This window comes from Chroicocephalus ridibundus, chromosome 6 (genome assembly GCF_963924245.1).
Source record: "Chroicocephalus ridibundus chromosome 6, bChrRid1.1, whole genome shotgun sequence".
Taxonomy (NCBI): Eukaryota; Metazoa; Chordata; class Aves; order Charadriiformes; family Laridae; genus Chroicocephalus; species Chroicocephalus ridibundus.
The window spans coordinates 25,507,949-25,531,089 of NC_086289.1; the positions used below are offsets into that span (position 1 = coordinate 25,507,949).

The window sequence follows — 23,141 nt, forward strand, 5'->3', positions numbered from 1 at the left end:
ATTAAACTAATAACTTTGTTTTGACCATGCATTTATTGTTTACTTATGTAAACACTTACTTATGCAAACAATTTTAATGCGTGTTGCAAAAGTTTAATTGAAATGCAATGCCCACCAATTTGACTAAACAAATTTAATGAACAGATTACATTAAAGCATTATCAGAAGTCAAAAAGACATGAGCACATGCTTATCTCTGAATTTGATCTCTCATATATAAATCTTTGCAGGATTACCATAAGGCCCAGTAACACAAGGTTGTATAATTAGTCCTGAGCAGTTATCATGCAACAGTGTTTGACTGAGTGCAGCGTGTGGTAACGATTCCCCGAAGTCATAGGGTGTTTCCTTGCTTTCTGCTCTTTGCAAGGGTGATTTATGAGTTTACAAGTTCCTTCCCAAACTCCATAATTGCCCTGACAGTTCCCCAGATGGACTATATCCAAGTTGGTATAAAACAGTACTCATTGCAGATGGGCCTTCTAATTCATCTTGAGTTAGGTACAGGACTTCTTGTTCTTTTTGTCTTTATTTAGATTTGTTACCTCTCTAGAAACACTGTACCGTGGTAATTGGTACTACCTTCCTCTCAAACACCAGATACACTTGAGAGCAAAACAAAGTTCTATTTAGTAAGACTGAACTGAAAGTTTTAGTTTTAGGAATGGAAACAAGGACAAATACAAAACTCAGTCTTGGCATATACTCAGCAGGTCACCTTTCCACTTGCTTAATCCTTCTCTAGGATTCCTGGAATGTATTCCAGCAGGTACTACTTCGGGTCCAGGTGTCTCAGCAATGCATCTTCTCAGTCCTGCCATTAGCTCTGATTTAGTGCTGCCAGAAACCAGAAACTTTGATGATCATGTTTGGAAACTGTTGGTGATTCTCTGTTTTGTATCTACTGAGTGGCTCCTCCTTGCCCTGAACACAACTATTTCCTCTTTGTTCCTGGGAGTGTCAAACTGGCCGGTTGCATCCCATTCCAGCTGGACTCGTCCTTCTGTACGAGATTCATACCTTCCTGCTAAGTATTATACAAGACACATATATACATTTCACAAATGATCTCTGGTATACTGCTAGCTTTCTAGAAAGAGATGAAGCAGGATATAATGTTAACACTGATGAGAGACCCAGTAACACAATTACTTTGTTTAAACAAGCCCATGAAAAAGTGTTTCCCCTCTTACAGCTTTTCTGCAAGCTTCCACTTGCATAATGTACAATTCACTGGAGATTGCACAGACATCAGTAAAAGAAAAAGTTGTCTGTTGCTTGCGTATACTTGCATTTAAGAGTAAAGCACATCCACGTGGAAGATGTGCTGTTCAGCAGTTAGGTAGTCTCCTTGAAAGGATTCGAGTTGTTCTTATTTGGCTCAGTCGTGCATAGATCTTTTATGCTTTTATCCTAAGTTTCATAGATCTAATAATCTGTTTACTTGATTTTGGTGGTTGAATGCTAGTTACAGTGAGGAAATCTGTTACAAATAATGGCTTGAGTGCAAAAAGAAACATTGAAGAGTAAAGATGAAAATTTGCCTTACACTTGGAGATCATTAAAAGATCTCTAAATATACACCAAAAATTAAATTTCCTAAATTGTTATTAAGGCACCTAAGTGCTTAAGATCTGATCTTCTTAAGACGCTAATGTCCCAGATTTTTATTTTAAGTCTATAAGAACTTTTTGCTCAATACATTTAAAAATAAGTGTGTTCTAATTTCAAAACTAGACATGTAGCTTTCCAATTCAGGCACCTGTGCTAATATAAAGCTTAAACCTGTAAAGCTTGAACCAGTCACCTTTTTGCCATCCTTGGACATCTCTAGACTGATATTTTACCTTAAACTTTTTTTTTTAAAGTATACTGTGTACTTAGTATGTAACAAGTGCTTGAGCATTAAGGATGCTGATGAGCAAAATGTTTAGGAAGTGGATATTAAAAGTTGTACTGTGATTAAATTAAATATTGAAGAACAACCTAGATCCTTGCTCCAGAAACATAATGGTGTAAAATATTATTGAACAAAATTTTAAATATATAACAAATTTGTAAGCTTGTGTGAACAATTTTGTTAGTGTAATTGACAAAACTCTCATTTCAATAATCAGAAGATATGTGGTTTTTGGAAGCTTACCAACAGTGGCTTACATGTTGATGCAGTTACTCGTATTTATTTGAGAATGTGTGCAGTTTAAGTAGATCTTATCAAAAAACATTAATGCAATGAATCTCACTTCAGTGCTTTATTAAATCTATTTAAATATGCATTAAAATATTTCAGAGACATCAACCTGATACCATTGAGCGTTTAGAAAGAGATGAATGCAATGATCTTAAGTTTTAATTGTCTCTCATCTCTTGCTACTATAGCAATAAAAATAAAAACTTTTTAGAGGACTATTATATATAATGTGTTATTTGCTAGGAAAATTCTTAGTCAGCAAATCCACATAAGCAGAAACACGTATTTTCTGCTTTTCCATCATTTTAATACGTAAGTCATATGCTTCTAATAATCTTTATGTTCTTATCTGCATTTAACAGCATTTAGAAATCTTTCTTACTGTTATTGAAAGCTGAAATATCTTTTAGTCATCTTCTCCTTCTTCCCCCTTCTCAACAAATTTCATGAGAAAATTAAAAATTTGAAATGAATCTACTCTATCTTATTTTGCTGTGCGGTTCTAAAGTATTCTGATGAGCCTGGATAAGCCGATGTGGCCTTTAGGGAGAGACACATCAAATATAGGCAGACAGCTCCTGTGTCTGGTAACAAAGACTGAGGAGGTCAAAACTATCCCAACAGGCCTGAGCAGGTCAGTCAGAGGCAAATGTTGGAAATAAAATTTGGTGGGGAGGGGAGTAAGGGGCCTGGGTCAAGTCCTGTTCAAAAAGTCAGCTTTGTCAAAAGCTTCAGTCACATTCTTACCTACAGGCAACCTCTGCTGATCCCAACTCATTAATCGAACTGGAGAGCCGTCTTGACCCTGGCTCCTTCCCTTTGAAGTGTGGTGTCCTCTGCAGCATGAGGAAATAATTTGCTGCCTGATTCAATGAGCCATCAGTAGAGCCAGCAGACCTAATGACATGTGAGAATATTAACCTCCTACCACGAAGAGCTGTGAATCTTGAGAGGCAGTCTATAATTCACCCAGCACTCCTGAGCCTTCCCTTTCTGTCTTATTCTTACACTCACTTTCTCACTCACAGGGAGAGAGAGAGAGGAGAGACCCTCGTGTCGTAAAACTTTATTTTCTTCAGTAGTGGGAGCCTTACTGAGCTGCTTGATAATGAGTTACTTTCCTTTTGCAGTTGGATAAAATTTATACTGAAAACTAGACATCCGTCTTGCATATAATAATTTCTGTTTAAAATATCGCACAGGCTACATAACTGACATCAAGGGGGTGGTAATCTGAATATTTACCCGAGTAGACTATTTTATATTTCCTTATTTATTTTTCATCATCGAGGGAAAAAAGTAAAAACAAGAAAACAAACATGCATAACAATGACGTTACTCTATATAATGTGCTTTCTAGCTGCTCTCAGTAAAGAGGATCTTTCTGCAATCCCCTTCTTTTTTTCTTTTTTGATTTTTTTCTACCTGAAGGGAAAAACAGTTCTGCCTGGCCAAGTACTGTGTGTTATACGTGCACACAAGGGTGTGTTCTTTCCCTTTGATTCTTAACAAAGCAATAGATTGTTGGTCTAATCCCGCTGCTTTAAACGTCAGGGCTGGTTTTCTCTTGTTGACTCCTTTAGTGTTTTCAGTCACAGATTCAGGTCTCAATGTCTGGTAAGCTTCAGAAGGTGAGTCGCTGTTATTCATGTGGCTAAATAATGAGAAAGGAGAAGCAAAAATGGCCCTGTGTGTGTATGCTACTCACCATGAAAATGGTCGTGATTACCAGACTTTACACTGTTATATACCCATGTACAGTAATATACCGTGTTTTGTTTTGGTTTTAATGTCTTTTTATAGTGCTGATTGGTGCTGCAAAAGGTCAGAACTTAGAGGTTGTGGGTACAAATGGGGAACAGTATCCAACAGCAAATTCCAGACCAAAAGGAATGTTGCTGGCAATTTAGTCTTATCTGTGCTAGAAAGGTTTTGGTGTGATTTACTATAACTCTACTGACAAATTTCTCACATTTGGTGGAAACTTAGCTTGCAAAAGCAAATTGAAGTACCTCAAGTGTGAACACTTCTGGTGGTAAAATATGTTTCTCCACTGGGAGTGAAAATTAGCGATATAGTTGTGCAGCCAAAACCTTCCTGTTGGAAATTGAGCCTGAATTCTGTTGGGCTACAATTACAGGGTTATTTTGACTCTGAGGAGTTGTTGGTGAAACTATTAATGTGCTGTGTGGATCTGGCTGCAGACTAAGATACCATGCAGCAGGAGATAAAGGAGGTTTAAGGAGACAAAGCAGGGTAGCTAGCAGAAGGAAATAATACATAAATGGCAGTTATACACTGTGTAACAAGTACTACAGTGTCTGTGGTATGCGCATATGTAGATCCCTGTGATTTTAAGTTGTTCTAAAGATATTTTTTTAACATGGGGATTCGGTGTTATGCCCATTAACAATTCTCTGCTATCATGCTTGAGCAGTCTATTAGTCGTTCTCACCTCTTAAAGCTGGTCACAAAGGCCAGTCCCCTTGACTCTCTCTGCTTCATCTTTTTTATTAAGTTTATTAAAACTAGTCAGATTATACTTTCTTATGGCATAGGCTGTTCTTGGTCCATTCATTATGGTTTCTTATCTTGGCAGGCAATCTGAATTGAACGGCAGCTAGTCCATTATGCACATATGAAGCCCATCACTCCTCCAGCAATGGCCAATTCATCAAACATTTATCTTTTGCCCTCTGAGCAGTGCGTCAATTTGCTTGTCAATCCTCAGCCTTGGTTGTTGTGGAAGATAGGAGAAAAATTACTTTTCTTTTCCCCCTTCTCACTGAACTCCAGTAGTCGAAATGGGCTTTACACTACTCACTCCACAGGCTTGTTACTCCCCCCTTCTCTGTGCAAAAAGGGGAGGGGTCAGGTTACTATCTGAATTGCAGAGTGACAGATTGATCCAAGATACAGTAAAGCTTTCATTATGGCACTGCCTTTGCACTTGAATTTGCTCATATTTCCATTATAATACTGTTTTTTAGAGGGTTTATAAATAGGTTCTCAACTTGGCACATGGAGCTGAGAGGAGCTTTTAAGAATAAATACATTATAAGGTTTTAGGGTTTTTTCTTTTTCTTTTCTTTTTTTTTTTTTTTTAACAGGTAGATTTATATTTTGTACACCCTGGCTTGTTCTTTTGCTATTTCTAATCACTAATATTTCCTTGAATTCTTTCAAGTTCAGGAAATGGCAGTGTTTGCATTTTTTTTAAAATGCCATTTGTTTTATTAGGACTGCATTCCGTGTTAAAACTGGTGAAAAAGACAAATGAAGCAAGAGACACTCTCATCCAAGTTTTTCTCTTAAATCCTCTAACCATGTTATTTTTCATCAAATTCTCAAGAAATTTTAGCAGAAGTACGCTTAAGTCTGTACTTTGGAATATTATTGAAGTGATGCATCCATTGAACTGCAAAGACTTCCTAGTGGTGGATTTTCCAGAATGCCCTTTGATAAAATATGAATGCGTACAGACACTTGCTCTCTGGTTGGTAATTTTTAGCTGTGTTTTGCAAACTGTATTTTGTTATATGATACTTGTTCGATCATTAGATGACTAAGAGCTCATTTTCTGATCCATTTTATATTATTTTAAAATATTTTCTATGGCTTATGTGAAAACTGCCTTGCAACAGGCTATAGTATTACACTGATTGTCATTTTATTTGAATTTACACAAAATTGTAACAGTAATATCATATAAAATCTTGGCATGTTTAGTCCTAAAGATGTAATATAAAAACTTAAGCAAAAAGAAGCCTAACGTGAAGGATAAACCGTGAGCTGTATTAATGGGATATCCTCTTGAGTGGAGCTGTATTAAATACACATAGTGAAATCTGAGACTTTAAGAGGTTCATTAGAAGAGAAATCGAACCCCACTCCAGTCACTCTGGTTGCTTCATGGTGGAGTTAGGCCAGACAAATAAATTTTTTTCTTTTTTTTTTTTTGACTAGAGTCTTGATAGGAGAGAATGGTGGTTAAATGACTGAATGGTTGACTCTAATATGTTTTTGTGAGGTGCTGAAAATGGTAATTGGAATCTGTAGTTTATTTTACCAGGTAAATAATCTACACCTATATGGGGCACACTGTAACACTTTATCTTACCTTAATGTTGTGATTTCTTCTAATTTCATTGCAAGGCTTTGGACAAATAGGCTATGTTCATCCCTCCCAAATGTATGTACTTCACTGAGCCTCACCGGAAGGTCTGATTCACCTTCTGGAAGTGCCCATCTTTTGTCGCTGGCTGTAAGGAGTTATGAGCAGCTAGGCTTCTACAGATGGGTGAGATAAGTTTGTGTTGTTGCTTCGCAGATAATTCCATCATTTGAGGAGCTGCTGCCTAATAGCAAAATCTCTCTTTCTCAAGAAGTTCTGCACATCTGTTTTATAATTGGTAGGAAAGGGTTTGAAATGATTTGAAATGTTGTGAGCTTAACGTTTAGAATTCAGAGGGCCTCTTATGTCTTCTTGTCTATCTATTGACTCTAGTTTTGTTTGTGTTTTCTTTGCGGTTCGGGGGTGGGTGGTGGCTTGTAGGGGTTGAGTTGTTTGGGCTTTTTTTTTTTTTTTTTTTTAAGCAATGGAATTTGCCACATAAGAGGCAGAATAAGACTACAAAAAACAGGTTAAGATTCTGGGTTGTCATGAATACCCCCCCACTTTAATGTGCTTACATAGCTCTAGTTTATGATTGTTGTGCAAGATGTTTTGGTAATAAGGTGTTCCAAGTAGTCTTGTGTGCTTTCAGTGTATAAGAAAAGGGGAAAATCAAGGGATGGATATTCATTTTATTGCATGTCTGAAAGTTAAGTATGACTTTTATATTAAAAGACTCAGAAACTAATTGTAGATCCAGTTCATAACACAGGTTTAATCTTATGGAGATCTTTTCTTCCCATGTATTTAATGATTCTGCTCATTCATTTCTCTCCATTTTCTCTTTTGCTGACCATATTCACAGGCGTGCCTTAAGTTTTATTTGAAAGAGCTGCTTCCAGATATTTTCTATCTAGCAACAGAAAGCTAGAAACAGATTGACTGGAAGTGATGCAAAATACTACCTCTAGATAGCCTGCAAAATACTAACATTTCCTCTGATATTACACAAAACAAAGCATTTCATGTTTGGTAAACATTGGTAAGCTTGTTCTCCATTGAGCAGCAATTCTATGATTCTATGAACAGAATTTTGTGATTCCTGTTTTATGACTTGTCTGGTCTAACTTGGGGCCTGGCCCCACTAGAAATTTCGGAGGTTTTTTACTTTCTCTGGGGTGCCTTATTTGTGTGTGTTCTCCTTTGGTTCAGAAGTTGTGTCAGATCTGTCCATTGCATACTCCATTCTGTTTTCTTTTTGGATGTATTATCATGCAGAAAAATGGGTATGAACACTACGTAGAACTGCAGAAAAGAAAAGCTATTATGCTTGAATGGTGTAGAGGTCATTTTTTGATGCTTTACTTGTAGTTTATCTGCCATTACTATCTCTGTGTGCAGGAAATATATAAACCTTTGATTTGCAGTGGTTTTGTGATTGTAATAGTGAGAGTGATGTGTTTTTCTGGAATTTGAACTGGATTCTACCTGCTCTATTTTCTTTAAAATGTTTTTTTTCTGTATTTATATAATATATTTATAGAATATAAAATATTTATATTAACTTAAATATTTTTCTGTGCTCGCAGGTGAGGTGTGTTTAGAGCAGAACCCCCCAAAGCAGGTTTGAGAGTAGAATTCTGACAGAGGTCTCAACCTGAGGGAGTTTGCACAGAAGATTCACCTAACCCCTTCCACCAGTAGAACAGAATTGGAAATAGCTTGTTTTTTTCCCCTTATTTGTATGCTATATTTAAAATTAAATGGAATTTAAAATTAAGCAAGAATCAACGCAAATAAACCTGAAATGATATTTTGCATTCCCAGGGAATTATGCAAAATCTAAACTTACACAGGTGTCTGTCTTATATTTTTATATATATATAGCGTTTATTTATTGGTCTTTGTTTTGTTTTGGTGAGGTTAAGTCAAAGGACTAGAAGTCAGGAGCTCTGGGTTTTATTTCTTGTCTCTTAGAAAATTGCTGGAGGTCACCTTTCGTTAGTCACTTAACCTCTCTCTGCTTTACTACAAAATGGAATTTTAAGCTCAGCAGGTTTTTGAAGAGTAATTCATTAATGTTAAAAAAAAAAATGCTTTGTGCTCCTTAGCTGGCAGGTGCTGGAGGAATAGAAATTACATTTCTATTCTTTAAATACTGAAATTATCTACTACTGGAGTTCTCGTGTTGATTCTGCTCTCCTTTAATCTGTTGAAACATAAAAGGCAAGAAAAAAGGTATTTTAAAAAGCCCTTGTTTTGTAACAGTTCTGTCTTTAACTTCTGGTAATGGCTATCTCTTGTCAACAGAGTGCAAATCAATTTCAAGGCTAAAGCCAAACTCTCTCATTTACATATTGTTAACTGCTCTCTCTTTTCCTGTTAAACAGGAGGAAAAAGTCATTAGATATGAGGCAGCTGTCTTATTAATGGAGTGGTGGGGTAAAATGTGAGAAACGCTTCTTTTTCAGCATATACTTCGGAACAGCTTGTTCTTCCAGACAAGGGCAACTGCCGAGTACCAGTGTTCGTCCATTACTTGAGAGGCTTCTGCTTTTTTTTTCATCTTTAAAATCTTGTGTTTTCATTGTCAAATATTACCAAAATGAAGAGCTGCTCTTTAGTTTCATTGTGACCAAATCCCCATCAGGCTGGAGGGACCATATGAAATAGTGTAGTTGACAATTGCCATGCATACACATAGAGGGGAAAATAAAAATCTCGGCCATGACATTCCTTTACGATTAAAACTTTGTTACAAACTATAAATGAATTATGGAAAAGAAGGCTGGAAGAAATCATGCTGATTAGCTGAAGGACTTGGATAAAATGACATTTCTGAGACCTTTGTATTCTAAAGGATTATTTACTGTCTGCTTACAGAACATCTTAAATCGTTTTGCAGAGGGAGTCAGTTTCCTGTTTAGCACAGTGTTTTTGTAAGCTAATGAGGGCAAAGCGTGAGCCATAGGCAATGATGCTGCGATATTAGCTGTGACAGGGAGCTTGATCATAATTATCTTAACGAGGATAGGGTTAATTACAGTGGAAACTTAAAGTTTTTTCTGTTTGAATGAGGCGGCGCTGAATGCGTTGTGATGTTTTGTCGGTTTGATGTGACTTTGGAAATTGCAATGGAAATCTCTTGGCAGCACTTGCTCTCCTCTGGGAGCAGAGCGTGAGCCCTGCGATGAGGTAACTGAGATGGTACCTGTGGGTGAGATAATGGGCAGCTTTCATGTCATTAGAGCAGGGAAAAGCAACCTGCAATACACCTTAGTGATGCTTATTAGCCTTTTGAAACTAGGGAAAACAACTACTTGCCACTGCCCCTTCAGTGCTGGTTGTATTGCAGTGGTAAGATGGTGTGTTCGTTTTAATATACTAATACGGTGAGACATTTTTTCTGCTGTGAACTATGAGAAAACAGCACAGATTTAATTTTACACTGGTTCTCTTTCTTGGGGGATTTCCCTCTTTTTGTACTCATCTCTTAGGGTGTTCGTGTGCTTCTTGCTGTGCTGTGTGTATATATATGCACTCCTCTCTGCTTTTGTCATGGACTCATAAGGCAATACTTGGAGTACATTAATATAACTATCTCCCCCTAATTAAAAATAAAAATGCCAGTATTTTGTTCTGGTTTCTACCTCAGCTTCTCAAAAATGCTTTCTATGTGCCAATTCATAATTGCAATCCGTTCTTATCCCCCATCTGCAGATGGGAAATTGAGGCACATACAAGTTATGGGTCTTGCTGAAATTTGTACCATAAAACCTATTGTGTGGATTGTGCTTAAAACTTTTAAATTATGGAGTACAACTGCTGGGCAATGTTTTGTTATATATTATAATGGTAGAGATTGTTGCCTTGAATTTAGTAGCTAGAATGACTGAATGATAGCAAACACATTTTTTCCTATTTTGTTTCTTTGCCAGTTGTCTTAACAATTTTGTTTTGGTGCTAGTTTTTTCTTCTGTTTAAGATGAAAAATAAGAATTCTGTGAATAGCAAAATAACATATGGATGTAAATTTATGTTAATGGCTATACCCTCTCTCTATACTGTGGCAACCCCTCCCATCTCCCTGGACTCTGAATTTAGGTGATTAAATCACCAAGTGCACACTGCTCTGATGACATGAAAACAACAATTAATAAGCAACCCCCTGTGTAACACGGCTCCTTTTTAACTGAGCAGCTAATAACATTACATGGCAAAAATTATCAAAACCAGACAGGTGTAAGGAGATTTGTGCACAATTTTCTCTGCCTATCTATGAAACTAGTGCCCCGTGTTCAGCCCAGGCTTGTGAAAGAAAGGCTGTTTCAATAGGCAACTCCCTCTAGTGTTTCAAGGCCTTTTGTCCCACTTCATGGCTTGTCATTTTGTTTTATGCCTCCCCTGCAGCAGTTTTGGATGTGTGCTTTCTTCTCCTTGCCAGTTGCCAACCATTTGCTGATTCTTATGATAAGAGTATTATATTTGCATAACATAACTCAGGAACAATGTGTATTTTGATGCTGACACTGACCAGAGCCCAAACAATGTTTTTTCACAAAGGACCTATTAACATCCCATAAGGCTCTGTGGTGTTGACAAGGAGGTGGCCTTCTCTGAACTCCTTTGGCAAGTCAAAGTCTTACATTGAAATGTGAGGTTTGGAAATAATCCACTATTTATATAATAAAGAGTATTTAAGGGGAATTTGCTAAACTAGGTTTGTCAAATAAACTGAGATGAAAACTCGTAACAGCTTGATAAACTCACTGCTACTTCCTCTGGGTTATTTTGCCTTTTAAAGGTACTTGGGGGGAAAGCACTGTCTGAAATGTTTGCTGATCTCTCTTCTGATCTTGACTGTGGCAAAACCAAGTCTGTTGCGACCCTTTGCTGAAATAGCTGGCTTAATGCAGCATGCTAGCACAGCTCTTAATGGTGTACAGTTTATGTAGCCTGAACTGAGTTCTTCCCAAAACAGCTTGTTAAAGGCAAGCGCAAAAAGTGCGACTGTTGCTGTGGTGGTTGTTCCAGTATAGTTTATAATAGAGGCTTTTGTTCTTTCAGCTTCAGAAATTGTAGTCTCAATGCGTTGTAACGATATAGATATGCTATAGGGTGTAGGCATGGCAAATTTTCTTCAGGTCTGGCTGCCCAGCGTCAAAATGGCATTAGCAATAGTTGTACCTCCCTTTCAGAATGCTAAATCAACAGACTGTGAACCCTTTGGAGTCCTTGGACTGAAATACACTGTTTCAGTGTTGTGCAAATGTTACTTGAATATTCATAGTTTAGTGTACAGTACCCAGTGTAAAGGTCACGGACTTGATTTCTTTTGGTTGTTTGAACCCTCTAACTGTGATTTATAAGTCGGCAGTAAGTTGTATCTACAAAAGTGGTATCTTGGTTTTGTTGGACGGATGAATGTTAAATTGTCTAATTTGAAACCTATATACTTTCTAATAATATTTGTATTTTCCTCCGGTAGTAGTGCCTGTAGAACTCCAACAGGGACCTTGGCTGTATTTTGATCTTTGCCAAAAACTGGGGGGAGGGTGAGGAAATCCTGTCGGTATAAATGTCATTGGAAACTGAATAAATAGTATAGACTGCATCTCCCTTATTCATCACGTTTTATAAAACAGCCAGGAGATACAGTGATGATCTTCCCACTGGTAGGCATAGTAGATCAGCTGTCAAGTCATGCAATCTCAGCATATCTTTAGGTGTCTGGTAGGTGAATGAGCTGTGAATGCGTGTCTGTGCGTATGCTCCGTATACCATGTGTCTTAGTTGATTAATGTGTGGGTTGGTTTTTTTCCCTGTTGGAATGTGCAAGCATTAAGTATCAAGTTTGGAATAGATGCCTTAACATGGTACCAAAGTGTTCTTTTTAGTTTTTTTTTTCCCCTGTAGTTTGCTATTAGAGGAATGAATACTTCCCGAATCTTGCTTATTTATAAGCCATCATGTGCACTTCCATGTTGTGAAATGCTCCTTTTTAAAGCTGCTCTCTGCAGTCTGACCTGTGGCTTGACAGTGGGACAGTAAGTTCCGAAAAGAAAGCAAATGCTTTTTCTGTCTGGAGTAATTCTGCATTTTATTTTGTAGAGAACATTTTATTTTGTTTGCAAGGACTCAAGAAGCAAATTAAGTGGTTAATAAAAAGAAAAAAACCAAACCCTTCTCCATTTCCTATTATTGCATGTAAGGTAACTGCTAAGAAATGATACTTGAAGTTGTATTTATTATTGTTAGCGGGGTATGATATTTCTTGGCAGAAATGATGGATGACAACTTAAATTTGTGTCCAGGGAATGAAGGTGAACTGTGACAGAGTTATTTATCTTGGGAATGGAGGTTAGGGTCAGGCGAGGCTGGGTGCCTGAAGGCACAAGACATTGACAAATTCATCCTGCAGGCCCCATATCTGAAGCCTTTTGTTTTGGATCCTGGCTACTCACTAAGTGACCCCCATCCTTCATCCTGCCAGCATGTGAAGGATGTGTTGCAGTGCCAGCACTCCCCTTGCCACTAATGCTTGTCATTCACTCTTCTGACAGGCCTAAACCAAAACTATTCCCACTCCTGAAAGGGAAGGTTAAAATATTTATTTCAGCTCATAATGACCTCCCTGATTTAGTGGAGTATCATTTTTCCTGTTGCCTTTGTCGTTTGCAGGTCACTAGAAGGACTGAAAACATTCAGTTACTTGGAAGAGCTGATCTTGGACAACAATCTACTCGGAAATGACCTTCTGTTACCCAGGTTACCCCACCTCCATACCTTAACGCTCAACAAGAACCAAATATCCTTTCAAAGAAATACCTGCAAAATGTCAAATGAGTTTTATGTGTCAGCCAAATTAAAGTATGTGAAATATAGTTCATGTGCAGACAAAGCATTCTCTCGTTTGGCACCTGGAATACTTCATAGTAATTTATTATAGGTCATTCATAAATGAAATGCACCATTATATCTTCCTGTTGCTCCATTTTAGTGAGAGATCTAAGTTATGGCTCTGAAGAAATCTTTCTAATAGATAAAATAGAGAAAGAAAATAATGTCAGTGCTACCAGTGTGCAGCAGTTCCTGTGTTTGCTTGGGGTTCTGTTGCAGGCTGACCTCTAGTGGAATAGAGAATGCAGTGAAACGCTATTAAGATTTTATGCTTTAGATAGCTCTTAAAACTCCAAGAAATGTAATACCTTTCTCTATTTTAACGAAGTTGGTAATATGCACAATTTGGTAGCTGCTGTGCAACTGCAGCTGTAAAAGCAAGTCACTGTGTCCTTGGTGTTCCAACTCTGTATAAATGCATATAAAATGCAGTCCAAATCAAAGTCTTAATACATTAAAGTATGTAGATGGATAGTTAAGTCCATTCATAACCAATCAGTAAGTTCTCTATATGCCTGAAGTTATTGCCTGCTTAAGTTTATTCAAAATAAATATTTCAGCATTTGCCTAAGTACTCTGCGGAATCAGAGCCCCCAGTCTGTAGGCTTATAGATAATGGTCTGTAAAAACTAATTATCTGCAAGGTCTGGGTATGGACTTGATTATTAAATAATTTTCCCATACTTTGAACCTTCTGGAGATTTGAAGATGTGTAATATATGGTTTTACAAAAGTTAAGGGTGATCAAATTGTGGCCAAAAGGCCAACCAAGGCCTGCAGAGTCTTAGAACACAGACCATGAAAGCCCTGTCCTCGTAATTGTAGTGTGAGGGTAAGGCTGCTCAACTGCAGGTTTTTATTACAGACAATGTAAACAGAGAGCAATTTACCTCCTACTAAAGAAAAATCCTCCTACTGAGGAGAATAAAAATAACTGCAGATTCTACGATTTCTGCACTTATTTTTGACTCCATAAATAAATAAAAATCAGCAGAGTAACTTTTGTTCTTGGGGCCCTGGAAGTTTGCCAAGAGTGTCTCTTGAGCAGTAACAATCATCACTGTACTAGGTATTTGTCTGAATTTCTGGTTAGTGCCAGGATTCTGTGGGTTGTATTTGAGTAACTGCTTTTATTGTTTGCTGCCATGGTAAAATCTGAACTGGTCATGCTTTGATGAAGAATGTACAAGAACATTTTTGCTGAGGTGAAGGCTGAGGCTGGTGGTGGTATGTCTTGTGCAGCATATCTCCTTCTACAAAGCATGAAATGTAAATTTGGCCAGAAGACCCAAAAGCATCTGAGTATATTTGCCCTTAGTGGGAATGTCAAGGAGGAGCTCTGCACTTACCCAAAGGGAGGGCAGGTGTATTGAATAAGAACTCAGCGAACAAAATCAGAGGGAAAAAAAATTATTCTGTCAGTAGTATTCGTTGAAGAGTTTCTGCTGGTCTCAGAGACATACTTAAAATACTATTGTCAAGTGAGTAAGCTCTCAAAGTCAATGATAACATGATAAGAAGGATTTTCTCTATCCTGGGATTTTTTTAATTCAATCTTAAAACTATGAAGTTAGAGCTTTGGGAGTATTGAGCTACCCAGGTTATAGAAATAATGTATATGTTTGGTAGTGTGCTGCCAATAATTTAATAGAGGAGTTGCAGAAATGCTTGTAAAGCACCTAATATATACAAACTGCCTAGAGAAGAAAAAATAACTGCTGTCCATCATTAACATTTTGAGCCCTAGGGAGTAATAATCTCATGTAGGGAAGATAAGCAGTCTTCAGACGCAGAGAGACCTTCCGGATTCGTCTCTTGAATGTGGCTACCATATTTGAAAAAGGTCTCTTTTGAACTTGAATCACTTCTTTTAATGATTAATCTCTCAACAGAATTGTTTTAAGAATGTTCAAATAACAATGTGTATTTAATAGAAAAATTAAATACATTACAGGAAAGACTGTTTAGTATATGACAGTAGCACTACAGAGAGGACACAAATGAGCAAAGAATACTGTTCCGAAACAAAACTTCAGTTGGTGGAATATTACCACGTATACATATGGAGAGAGACAGAGATGAAAACAAACAGAAATCCAAACTGACCCCTGTGAAAACTGGAATAACATGTAAAGTTTAAAACTCATATGAGAGCTTTCCTGGGTATCTCTTAATATTACTGTACTCTTTGCTATTTCTCTCCTTTTATTTTGGCTTAATTTTGATCCAGATCCTGTTTTGATAGTTCTGATAAGAGCTTTCTGCTCCTTTTACAGGGTTCACTTATTGTGTGGCATTGTATGTGTAAATAATATTTGGCCCTTCCTAACATAATGTCTGGATACAGTGTACAAATGTGAAAGCTTATCTCTAAATCAGGTAAATACTTAGAAGAATCATCGAGTATTTTTTTCTTCAGGGTGGTTGTGTATTTCAGTTACAGTTAGGCCACTACCAGTTTTACAACTATAAGTGGAAGAAGCAAATTTAAATATTACTATTTTAAAAAGTTTCCTACTGTTATGCCTCAACGTGTAATCTGTTAAAAATATTTTAAAATGCAGTCTGTATAGCTGAAATACATAAAGGATAGTTATCAACATTGTGCATTATTGGATTACATGTCTCTAACATGCTTTTTTCTTGTGTATAGTATGTTTGTTTTTACAAAAGTCTGATTTGCTTTGGGAAACATATCATCTTAGTTTCCCTATCAGACACAATGGATGGGAGAAAGCAGTACAGACTAGGGATGGAGGGGTGGTAGGTAGGAAGTTGGTTTTGGAGGGAGGACTCCTGACTGTAATCACCTATGCTTGTAATGGGGAGCCTTGTTTCTCCTTTAAGTGTGTTCACTAGATACTAAGAATCAGTTAAGAGACTTCTAAATAGGTGTATTTCTCTGTATGTATTGTAGCAGTGTGACATTTCGTGGCTTTTCACTGTGCTGATCGTGGCTGGTGTTACAGTGGGAGTATATACTATAGACATTTCAATTTCCTTTACATTTCAATCTTTTTAGTATTTGTTAAAACTACTCAAAAGGGCAGCAGTGATAGTTTGTCAAATATATATATCTGTATGCTGAAAATTAGACGGTGTTCACTGGCTTACTTCAAAATAGACAAGTCTGATAATGAACCAGATCTGTGATTCTCTGAAGTAAAAGCCCTATTTCTTTGCTGAGTCCAGTGAGCTGGTTATCCATTTAGCATACATTGTATATACCTCTGAAGAACTGATACTAACATTGCTTTAGAATAAAGGCGTTGAATGTAGATATAGAATGCAGACATTGAATCTAGGCATAGGTTTTGAATAGTTTAAAGGAACCAAAGTATTTCACATCATAGAATGGGAAGTCTAGAGCTGGGCAGAATGCCCATAATGGTATATGCATTACTTAGGACAAGAGGAGTTATCAGTGCGGTTCCGATCTAAGGATTATATATTCTTGAGTCTTTAAAAACAGCGTGCATTGAGTACCTCAACTGAAGAATGTACCAATAAGTACTTCTGGTATAATCTGTATTCACAGAGGTCTCATCATAATGCCTAACAGTTATGAAGTTCTTTGACCTCCAAACTGTAGATTTCAATTTATTTTGCCTTTGTGCTTGTTCTTACATTGTCCTGAAGTGCTTGAAGACCTAGAAGTCCCAGTCTGACCAGAATCTCATTATGTTAAGTGCTGAGGACTTGATGTTTAGATTGAGTGAATATGTTAAAGACATAAATTGTCTCCTATTATGCAGAGATCCCTATCTTCACTAAACAAAGATCTGAGCTGAAATGGTACAGCAATCTTTCTGTATATGCTTCTGAGCTCTCAATGCCACAATTGCAGATTTGGATAAATCTGAGTGTGGCTTGTTGGGGAACGGCAGTCAGAACTTTAAAAAAATAGCAAGCTGCTGCTTTATCCTTGATAGTCTTTGTGTTGCCTTGGAAACCTTGAGCAACATTTAGGCAGAATAGTGTTAAAAAAAAATCCAAACAAAAGCCAAACTTTAAAAGAAAGGACACATATGGTTTCAGGATGGACTTCTCTAGAGAACCAGAAACATAATTTGATTGCAGGACGAGAAAAAGGAATTTCTCCTTTTCCTCATGTTTGTGCCTAACAATATTGAAACCTGGTCTTCAAACTGCAGCCTTGGAACTATGGGCTTTCTGAAATGCCCTTAAAAGCACTGGCAACTCCAGCTACACAGAGAAAACTAATGCTGCTCCAGTAGGTAGAATGGGATTTTTTTTTTCCCAAGTATTCAGTGTGCAGGAAGCTCTCCATGAGACTTTTGGACTTAGTTGTTTACCACCCATGCTGCACCTTTCCTTTCTTGACCAAAATTGTTTTAAAGTCAGTGAACAAGGCCTTATCTGCAGGCCCTATCTCCCTACCAGATGGGGTTCAGGCCAGAACATGGCATACAAATGACTGTGTGTGACATCCTATTGTACATAGAGAAGGGAAAGATGTATACTTGCATATTGCAAGCTATTTCTGTGGTCATCCAACCTTGAAGACCTAGCATATTCTAATGGAAAAGCGTTCAGGTGGCAAAGATCTTTTCACACTGCATTCAGAGGAGAATTGGTAACTTCTGCTTCAAGGCTATTTGCCTGTGGAATGGCTTGTGATTGCTACTTCATGTTTGTGATAAATTTAATTGAAGCAAATGTTTCAAATGGGAATAAATATAGGTAACTTGCTCGTTTATGACTCTTGTAGAAGTGCTATCCAGCTGTTTTAATGTTAGGTTGATTGCAGCACCTGCATGACAGATGGTTGGTTGGCAGAAGACTTTTGAATGACAGGTTTGGGTCTTTCTGCGTGGCAGTCTGGAATTCTGTGTGATATTTCTGATATTCTCTATGTACATATTTCAAAAATATCTTGAATGTAAAGCTGATTGCTCTTTACTTTGTCTCTTTGCTTCCAAGATCTTCCAAAAGCTGTAATCACAGAAGGTCATTAACATGAAAAGCTTTCCTGCAACTCTTTTGGGGAAGTGGGATGCCTAAAAATTTGAAAAGACTAAGTAAGAACTTTTGGGAAAAAAGGAAAAGGTGGAACAACTTGGAAAGCACTGAGTGGTTACTTTTCATATAAAGTCAGTGTATTTGATTGTGTGACTAGTAAAAAGAACGCTGGCAGAGAAACAGGTTACAGGAAGAAATCACGGGTTCTCTTGCATACTTCAGACTATATGCAAAAAGAATTGAGGGATGAGATAGGAAATATGTGTAGGTTAGTTTTTTTAGACAGTTATATGTTAGGATAGCATTTGTATAGGGTTATATAGAATAATTTCATTTAGAAATTGTTAGCAAAGGTTTCTCCATAGATGTGACTAGCAGTTGTCCCTGAAGAGCAACCATGAATATGGTTATACCAAGGATACCAGTAAGAGAGGAAACAGTATGAAGTCTGGGGATGACCAGCATCAGTTCTCGATACTTAAAGCAGTTGGAATCTTATATTACTGTCTATAAAGGATTCATGCAGTGGATGTGCCCTGGAAATATGCTGGAGGGACTAGTGAAAGCACACTGCTAAAGAGACGCTTGAGAACACAGAGGTCTGGAATAGTGCAACACATGAGACATCATCCAGTGGTTCCTGTGTGAATCCACACAACCTCTCAGAAGTATAACAGAACAGTCTTTTTACTATGCTGGCTGTCAAAAGACACAGCTTAGCATCAAAATGGCTGTCCCTGCTTGTGAGATTCTCCTAAAATTGACTAAGTGAAGTGGCGTTATACTATCTACTTAAAGTTTACAACTTTGACCTTGTTTAAATACAATGTTCCCGGGGGACAATTTAATTTTGAGTCACACCAATCCTTCCTTGGTAGTAGTCTTGAATACTGTGGAACTAATCTTTGAAGGATATGTAAGAGGCCATAGTCCTGTTATGAGCTTGCATAAACAGTTAATTCTTAGCCAGAGAAGGGAGATGCATCATTTGATTGGGACTTTCGCTTGTTCTTTTTGCCTTCTGGAGAGCCTCAAAAACTATGGTACTGGGTACCAGATAATGAGTGAAAATAGACAAGTCAGAACATACTTATTTGTAGGATATTTTTGGTTGCATAAAACTTGCAAAAAATTGTATTGCTCTGCAGCTTAACTGGGCCTACCATAGTACTATATTTTCCAAGTAATTCTATTGCTAATGTCTCAGTGTTGCTGGTAGCATTTGTTTTTCTGAACAGAAAATATGGTGACATGCTTGTGTATGCTGTGAACATGAAATATGCATGTGTGGCATACATACGTGTAACATAATGAAGAGGCTTAAAAAAGTTAATCTGAGGATGAGAGATACCCAGTTCTTGTAAATGTTTCCCTAATTTAAAATTAGAAATAGTGTAAGAAGTCAGTATTGCCTTTTGATGAGGATGAAATTTTAAAGTACGCCTAGTATGTTTCTGTTAATTATTCATGGGGACCAGGTTGTGTTTTTGGAGGGGACCATTGTTGTATAATTGCGGAGGATTAATTTTTTATCTTGTGAGCTAAAGAGCTGAAGAGTTTAAAATTGTTATTGTTACAATTTTTTTTTTTAATCAGTCTGTTAGAAAGACAGGCATTAATACATTAGTAAGGATGGCATTCTTGAATTAGGAGATGGATTGCTACATTAAGTCACTTTAATTGTCATAGCAGTGACACTTTAACCCAAACAATAGACTATAGTGTAAGTAATTGCATCACTGTTACGTATTCACCTGGTGACCAGTGACACTGACTTCAGAAAAATCAGTTCAGGACCGTTGTCACAGAGCTTTAAATAAATAAATAAATAAATAACTGTTCATTACCACTGTCCATGGATTTAATTGTGGCTTTCCTTCTTGGAGACAATGGAGCTGAAACTGGTCTTAGAAATGGTGCAGCAGGATTTTGCAGCTCTTTGGCTCTGATTGCGCCAATATGGCACTCCTTGGGCTGCAACAATAAACCATAAAAAGGAAGCTGGCAATAACATTTCAGACTTGATTTTGATTTTCTCACCCTGTATTTTCCTGGCATAGTTTTAGCAAGACTTTACAGTTTTGGTGGCATCATATAGTTCGAGTATTGTGATTAAAATAACTATATGACATGCTGGTTAACTAAACAGTACACTAGAAGTGCACCATGACTTATGGTTCGTCTCTGTGAAACACTTAATCATGAGAATTTGAACAGGATAGGCATTTTTTTTTTCCTGCATGCTTTGTAAAGAATAACTGATATGGCAGGTGGATGGGGCTTCTTGGAAAAAATAATCTATACCTTGCATTTTGGTTTGTTTGTAAGAGGGATGAGAAAAGGTAGTTAAAGTTCTAAAGAACAGAAATTTTAATTATTTTTTTTATGTTATAACTGCTAATGCTGGCACAAAAAAGTTGCCTATCATAAGCCACAGGTTGGTTTGCTCTAAGGTGTTGCTGGTGTCCTGTTATTTTTGGGCTGTGTAAGCCTGCAAAGCTTCAACTTTTTTGTGAATTAGTGACCTTCTACTTTTGAGGTGATTATGTCTGATTCTTGGGGTTTGTCCTGTGCCCATGTTTCTGTTGCAGCTGAAATTGAAATCGTGCTAGGATGCCGAATATCTATTTCAGTAGAGGGAGATGAGTAAATGATAACAAAGACAAAAAATCTGGGGAGTATTTCTGCCTGTAAAATTAATGCTAAGGGTTTAGATATGAGATATTAGAATCTAGACACTAATTTCCAAATTTGGGGAGATTTAGGTTTTTGAGATGCAGATTATCAACTACTGTTATTTACACAAAACTTTTAGTGAATTTGGTCTCTCCCTTTTGCTTGTCATAGGACTTTGATGCATAATCTTACATATTTTGCAGATCTAAGCTGACACTGCTCTTCATCATCACATATCTACATACATTTTGATGAGATTTAGTATACATGTCATGCTCCACATTCAGAAAATTGTTGGGGAGAAAAGCTTCTACCCCAGAAAAAGTTCTGAATTGACAAGAAAAAATTCTGCATGTTTGCTCCATAGAAGAAGCCAAAAGTTTGGGGGTTAGCTTTTTTTTTCCCTTTCAATAGGAAAAGGCCAGATACAATCTAAGCCTTGCAATAGCTAACCCCTTGTATGTGATTGCTGTTATGGAAATAACTGTCTTTTGTAATAATAAACTATTTCTCTCAGGGAGACTTTTTGCAACGTAAGCAATCCTGCAAGAAATTAAGTGTTTCTCCTGGCTGAGGGAGGGTGCCAGATTCAAGCACTTCTCTAACAGTCTTAGGAAATTTTTAAAAAGCCTTTTACTTGAATGTGTGGAAAAACAGTTTGTGACCTTCCCATCATAGTCACATATTTCCTGAAAGAGCCATGAAAAAGTTTATGTATGAGCTTGAGGTCCAGATGTGAGAAGATGCGAATTAGCACCAAATTTTGATTGAGAATTCATCCTGGCTAACCAAGATTTTTTTCTTAGGATCTGGTTGATTATTTACTGGCATATAGCATTCCATGATGTGACTTTGCCAAATCAAAATTTAGCATTTTCACCTTTTCAATTAATTAATAGAATTAATTTCAAACCCTCATTTTTCTCACTCACACAAAATATTTGAGTATGATTCCTCAGCTCTTATGGGACAGAACATTAACTGTGAGTGTAGATAACATTGATTTTAATCTGTTAAAATTAGTAATTGTCAGCATGATCTTCATGCGTGTTTGGAAATAAAATAAAAGTTCAGACTTACAGAAGGAAGCCCACAATTTTAACAATGAAGCTGCTCTTTCCATTCTGTATTGCTTCTGTTGCCCTTAAGATATTGAGGTGAAGAAATAAAGTAAATTCCATCAGCTAAAAATAACAAAGATAACAGAAACACATAAATCAAGTATAAATAATAGCAATACAAGTGAATTGAGGGTTTAAAACAATAGTTGTGGTCTCTAACAGCAGGAGTGGAGAAAAACAGAGCAATGAAATGTCCTTTAATGGTTTTGAATAATTATTACTATTGTCTAAGTCAGTCAATTTTTAAACATTGAAAACTTTTTACATGCATATGCATGGCATCTTTTTTGAGAATCACGCCTTTTTCTCTGCATATAAATTGAAATAAATAAGAATGTATAGTTCCAGTCTTAAAGACCGTCACACTATAATTTGACAAAATAATTTGCTTTATTTGATCAATCAACAGGGTTTAAATGGTTGAATATTGTTGTTACGGTTAAACCTAAGCTGTGATTTCCAATATTGCAGTGGTTAAAAGACAGTTTAACATTTTTTCGCTTGTTTGTTTTAATATCGTTTACACATATTGTAAACTATACACATATTTTATCATCATTATTTATGTTCTGAGGAACATAGTTATGTTAAAAAGCCTCATGAACACCAAAATATAAGGCTATTTTAATGAAAAATTTATGCTTTACAAGACTCTAAAGCTTCGTATATAAAATACTTGTAACGCTGAAGTCTTTAAGTTGCATTTAGTGAAGCATTAATTCACATATACTAATTGAGTAATTACAAATGTGTTGCTGTGGCATTCAAAGCATTTATATGCCGGGAGTGAAAGTGGGTTGTTGTGGTTTGACTTTTTTCTTTCTTTTTATTTAAAAAAAACCAAAACAACAAAACACCAACTCATTTTCCAGTGGACTGAATATATTAGTGATGAATGTGCTGTGAAACTAACTGTTTGTTTCCATGCTGGAAAAGTTTCATGGCTCCAGCAATTGCTAGCCATTTTACCACACAGCATCCATCATTTTGTCAAAGTTTTAATGTTTTGTAGTGAACCACCTAGGAAAGAAAAGGGGAGAAAAGAATGACAAAACAGCCAAATTCTTTCATTCCATGCCAAAAAACTGACTGAAGTTTATCCCTGTTTGCCCTTGGAACAATTAATGTGACATTTTCCCGAATGCCATACTAAATT

General features: G+C 36.8%; 1 protein-coding gene across 1 annotated transcript in view; it reads left to right on the plus strand.

Moving 5' to 3' along the window:
• The window catches only part of LRMDA (leucine rich melanocyte differentiation associated), a 684,574-nt gene that overhangs the window by 366,093 nt on the left and 295,340 nt on the right, over positions 1 to 23,141 (plus strand). The window contains exon 3 of the mRNA XM_063339570.1: positions 12,987 to 13,113. Within this exon, the coding sequence (XP_063195640.1) occupies positions 12,987 to 13,113 (127 nt within the window). The remainder of the gene's footprint in view (positions 1 to 12,986; positions 13,114 to 23,141) is intronic.